This window comes from Rhyacophila brunnea, unplaced genomic scaffold (genome assembly GCF_057557595.1).
Source record: "Rhyacophila brunnea isolate RB1 unplaced genomic scaffold, BYU_Rbru_1.0 scaffold_4, whole genome shotgun sequence".
Classification (NCBI taxonomy): Eukaryota; Metazoa; Arthropoda; class Insecta; order Trichoptera; family Rhyacophilidae; genus Rhyacophila; species Rhyacophila brunnea.
Window position 1 is genome coordinate 45,303,164 of NW_028233068.1, and position 5,744 is coordinate 45,308,907.

Sequence of the window (5,744 nt, forward strand, 5' to 3'; positions counted from 1 at the left end):
TAATAGCATACTTCTTTATTTATTATGATATCGCATTGAGATTAATGAATGTAAATATAGCTTTTAAGTAAAACCTTTTAAAAATCATGTACATCATTTAGTGGTGGCAACTTGCTGACATAACAAAGATTAAATTTCATGCTTGTGGAAACGTAGCGTAGATAGCCCAACATCATTTTGACTGTTGACTTGTCATTCATTTTGTTATACCAATTCTACAATATACTTCTCAATTCTCTTCCAATCGAAACGCCCATTTGACCATGTATTCTGCACAGACATGAATGTTCAATTCAAATACATAATAATATGTCAATTTCGATATATTTGTATTCAAATTTGATTTTCACTAGACATACGCAACTGGACAAACATATTATATATATCTGCAATAGCCCATCAATATATTAGGGGTCATCCATATATGACACTACCAGGATGGCCACTTGACTAATGATGATGTTTGTGATGAAGAGAACAAAAAAAATATATGGTCATTTTTTTCTGAGAATGTTATATTCCATGAGAACAATAATATACTGAAACAATCATGTTCAGTGAATTTGGTTTTTTAACAAATGGGGGAGTTCAAAAATGTGACATAATTTAGACTGGGGATAAAAGATTTTGTGGTTGGTGATGATAGTGGGCGAAAAGATACTGAAAATTTTTTCATATCATTTATGAACGACCCTTTATTACAGATACTCTTACGCTTCTAGTATGTTTGACTGACAAATACTATTTTGGCAAAGAACAAGGTAAGGTTATAGCGATATGAAAAATAGTCAGAATAGATTTGGGTGAAATGATAATGTACAGCTATCGGATGTAATTATTACTTTAATATGAGAAATTAACATGTATGCAAGTTTATAATCATTGAAATTATTTTTCATAGTTAATAATTAGTATAATGTATGAGGTGTGTGCGCATACTGCTGCAAAAGGTTTAAATATGTACAAGTATACACATGAATATTTTTGAAGTATTCCAGTAAGTGAAACCTAACTTCAAGCCTATAATTTTTTTTTATTGTCTGTTGCTAGCTTTTTGCAGTATATCCATAATTTATATATTGTAATATATTGTATTGCACTCTGTGGCCACATATTGTGTAAAATGATAAAAGTTAATGATAATAAATATAATTTTATATGACATACATAAGTGTTTTACTCAGCAGAGAATGAACCCCGTTAGTGTGATGCACGTCAATAATTATTTTGGAACCAGAACTCCATTAAAGTATTGTGGTTTCAGAAGTTCACATGACCCTAAAAACATATTTTTTAAATATAATAACTTTAGTACTTAGGTCTTATATCGTCGGTATAGTGGCAGAAGACGTTAAGTCAAAAATTGGCTGTTTTGAGTTATGAATGCAGAATGATAAAGTTCGACACGCTCTATCGTCTGAAAAAACAAGCTCCGCCAAAGTCCATGTAGCTGTGACGATATTTAAAGAATTCAATACGTATTAAGTCACTTTCTTTCATACTTCATAGTGGCAAGTAACAATAAGTAACTAAACGCTTTTTGCTATACAGATTTTGTAATTTTATCTGTGCACAAAGACGATAAGATGACTTAACGTTATTTGGCTTCAAGCTTCTAGTCACTTGTCCGTTATTTATATTGACTTATTGTCTATGCCACACGCAGCTCGCAACCGTTTGACACATGGTGCTGAATGTTGACATTTCGCGCGTATTTATATCTTATTATTTTGTGCAATTGTGCTTGTTTATTGTTATTGTTTAATCGTTTTTATTAACATGTATAATTCACGATTGGATAAGATTATGTTTCTGTGTGGGCAACAGAATAAAATAAGGGAGCACGTTAAAGGTAAGCAACTTAATTCAACTTAACCTCAAATTGAAATTTGCTCTACAATTGATTATTTGTGTACTGATATCACGTTACTATGGCGTATTTTTATGTCATCTAGAAGACATCCTTACTAACGCATATGTTTTATTTATATTTCAGATGAAGCACACCACAGTGATGTTGTGGATGGAGACAATACTACTAATAACCCTAATACTTCTATTGCAACAGGTTTGTATGACAATAGTTAAGTTTTTTAGCTCGTTCATTACTTACAAATTGATATTGTAGCCTCAGGAAGGTTTTAGTAGTATGATATAAGTTGTAGATGAAAAAGTGTAATTTACCATTGATTTACTTTCATCTTTATAATGCTAACATCATAATATTATTGCATTTGATTACAGAAGCCGGATCGATAAATAATGAGGTTGACTTGGAGAATATGCCGATAATCATATGCGCTGAAGAACCTAATGCCGGGTCCACACCGAAAACAAGTCGCGCGACAACTCGTTAAATTTTACGATAAGCATGATAATTATCGTAAAATTTCTTAAGCAATTATGATAATTATCGTAAAATTTAACGAGTTGTCGCGCGACTTGTTGCCGGTGTGGACCAGGCATAATACTTACGGTGACAACGGACAGAAAAATAATGAATCAAATGGAAATGATATCGGTAAGCTGGACATTTGACAGTTTAATCACTATAACCTGTGGTGGGCTCATCTCCTCTTGTTTGTCTTGAATCGCCAGTCGGATACATTGCCAGTATTTTCTACTACATCTAGCCACCGGTTATGGTCTCCCCACGTGCGATTATTAATCTTGTTTCATCATCCGCCCACTCTTAATAATTATCCTGCCTAGCCATAGATTGCTGTATTTAATATATTTTTATGTGACCTATGTGCATGCAATATTATTTGCTTATACAAACAATATTTTTCCATGCAATATAAATGTTAAATAACATAAATGAAATTGATTCATCATTAACATGTTTATATTTTTAATGGCTTAATCAAAGTATGTTTATTATGTTACAGAAATCATCCAGAAAGGGCTCGATGAAGATATGGCGAATGATATCATCTTAGAAGATATGGCGAACGATATCATCGTAGAAGATATGGCGAACGATATCATCGTAGAATACATGGAAGAGAGCGATTTAGATGAGGAGCAAATGAAGGTTGTCAATGAAGTCGAAGGCATCCTATCCGATGAAAATTTATTTTCAAATGTGGCTTCGCCTGATCCATTCGTCACAGAAGAACCTCAACCACAACCTCAATGTTCAGTTCAACAATCTGCCAATAATACTCGTTGGAAAAAACGTAACCCTGCTGGATGGAAGCGAAATATACAAAAGGAGAAAAGGGATACATGTTTACCCTATGAAAACAGAAGTGGTAATGTAATATCTGCAAAAGTGCCAAAAATAATTGATTGCTCTTCATGTCGGTTTAAATGCAGTACACACTTTAGTCATGAAGATCGAAGGCAGATTTGTCAAATTTACTGGGGATTAAAGAGCTTCGAGCGCAAAAGGGATTTTATTCTAAGGAATGTTGACAGTGCTGCTCCAAAAACCCGAAGGGTACGAATTGCTGACGGCAATCTACGCAAGGACTCAAAGTCATACCACTTTTATAGAAATGAATCAAAAGAAAGGGTTTGCCAAAACTTCTTTCTTAAAACCCTTTCTATTTCAAATACTGTGGTGACGAATGCTTTCCAGAGTAGCAATAAGCAAGGTGGATTTCATGGAAAGGATATGAGGGGTCGCAAAAGCCCTGTGAACAAAACAAGTTCAGACGATGTGGATTTTATAAAAAACCACATCGAAAAATATCCGACAATGGAAAGCCATTATACAAGGGCATCCACTAAAAGAAAGTATTTGGACAGTAGTTTATCAATTGCAAAAATGTATGATCAGTACAATATTTATTGTGAAGAAAATAACAAGATTCCCGCAAGTGCATTTATTTATAGAAAAGTGTTTTGTGAAAACTATAACTATAGCTTCTTTCGACCAAAAAAGGACCAATGTATGACATGCATGCAATATTCAAAAGCATCAGCCGAAGAAAAACTAGCCTTGGAAGCTACATACCGTGAGCATATCGAAAGAAAGGATGCAGCGGAAGAATCAAAAAATGCTGACAAAAATATAGCACTGATTGAAAGCGACAAGTGTCTCACGGTAACGTTTGATTTGCAAAAGGTACTACAGATTCCCACATCACAAGCGTCATTAGTATACTATTTAAGAAAACTCAATATGTATAATTTGACTGTATATGAAAGTGCTCACCCAAACAGAGGGTTTTGTTACGCGTGGTCTGAGGTTGATGGAAAGCGAGGAGCATGTGAGATCGGCTCATGTTTGGCGATGTATATCAAAAATGAAGTTCCGGTCACCACAAAACATTTGATTCTATATTCAGACACTTGTGGGGGCCAAAACCGAAATATACATGTGGCTTCATTATTTTTGAACCTAGTTCAAACGACAAATTTGGAAGTTATCGAGCACAAATTTCTAGAAAGCGGGCATACCTACATGGAGGTGGACAGTATGCACAGTGCCATTGAGCAAAAAAAGAAATTTCTAGACGTCTTTAGTGTCCAAGACTGGCTGAACATTTTTAAGATGAGCCGTGTGTCAAGGAAGTCTAAAAATAGTAATAAGCCGCCATATCATGTCAAACAAATGACTTTTGGTGACATGCTGGACTTGAAGGCGTTATCAAAGTCTTCAATTAGAAATAAAACAATCGACGAAAATCTGGACAAAGTGAATTGGTTGAAAGTAAAGTGCTTTCGATATGAGAAACATTCTCCATCAGTGCTATACTATAGATATGACTATTCTAGTAACTATAAAAAAATAAATGTGTTCGGTAATCGCCAAGGAAGAAGAAGTGATCTGCCAACTCCCCGAGACATACCGTGTGCTTACCGTTCGAATTTATTTATTTCAGAAGAAAAGAAAAAAGACTTAATTACAATGTGTAAAAACAATATAATACCACCAGAATTACACCCGTGGTATGACAATTTACCCACCTCTACTTCTTCGGGTAACAATGTTCCCGAACCATCGCAGCTTGACTCTGATTAAGAAGTAGAGGAATAATGTCTAAATTATATTATTATTTTATATTTTCTTGATTAATTTTGTAGGGTAATTGTTAATTTTAATTATTTCTTTTATAATTAATATTATTGTCTAATTCTCATCTCCATAGCATTTATCCAATGTTTCTAATAAATAAATCAAATACTGTTCCGGAACTCTTCTAGGTTGACTATGATAAAGCGGAGTAATGATCTCAATTATTGTATTTTATGTTTTCTTGTTTATTTTCTAATGTAATTGTTAATTTTAATTGTTTCTGTACCTACCTATATTATTATTGTCTAATCGTCATCTCAATACCGTTTATCCACCTGTTATCCAATGTTTCTAATAAATAAATTAAAAAATACTGTTCCGGAACCCTTCTAGGTTGACTATGATGAAGCGAAAATGATCTCTTAATCATATTTTAAGTTTTCTTGATTAATTTTCTAATGTAATTGTTAATTTTAATTGTTTTTATAAATTATTTTTTGTGTAATCATCATCCCCATACCGTTTATCCACCTCTAATCTAATGTTCTGATAAATAAATTAAATAAATATGTATTCCTTTTTTTTATTTTTACCTAGTCCTCAGCTACACATTTTTAAGTTCAATAACTTAATAAAGATGAAAAGTATCTTAATTTGAAACAAGATTATTACTAATCTTACATACAAAAATATCAAATTACTTCTATACCTACCTAATATTAATACCTAATAGTATCTTACCTAATATTATTTCTGTTTTAATTTATATTTTATC

At 32.9% G+C, this 5,744-nt stretch overlaps 1 protein-coding gene across 2 annotated transcripts; it reads left to right on the forward strand.

The window, feature by feature from the left end:
* The first annotated feature begins 1,657 nt into the window (after positions 1–1,657).
* On the forward strand, positions 1,658–5,515 carry LOC147067435 (uncharacterized). 2 transcript variants are annotated; one of them, XM_085953902.1, is made up of 3 exons: positions 1,658–1,852; positions 1,997–2,068; positions 2,943–5,515. In XM_085953902.1, the coding sequence occupies exons 1-3, from the start codon at positions 1,780–1,782 to the stop codon at positions 4,973–4,975; spliced, it is 2,178 nt and encodes a 725-aa protein (XP_085810028.1). In that variant the 5' UTR covers positions 1,658–1,779; the 3' UTR covers positions 4,976–5,515. The 2 variants fall into 2 exon arrangements, with proteins under 2 accessions (XP_085810028.1, XP_085810027.1); XM_085953901.1 differs by lacking the exons at positions 1,658–1,852; positions 1,997–2,068 and adding an exon at positions 2,384–2,521 and having other exon boundaries at positions 2,892–5,515.
* Positions 5,516–5,744: the final 229 nt, after the last annotated feature.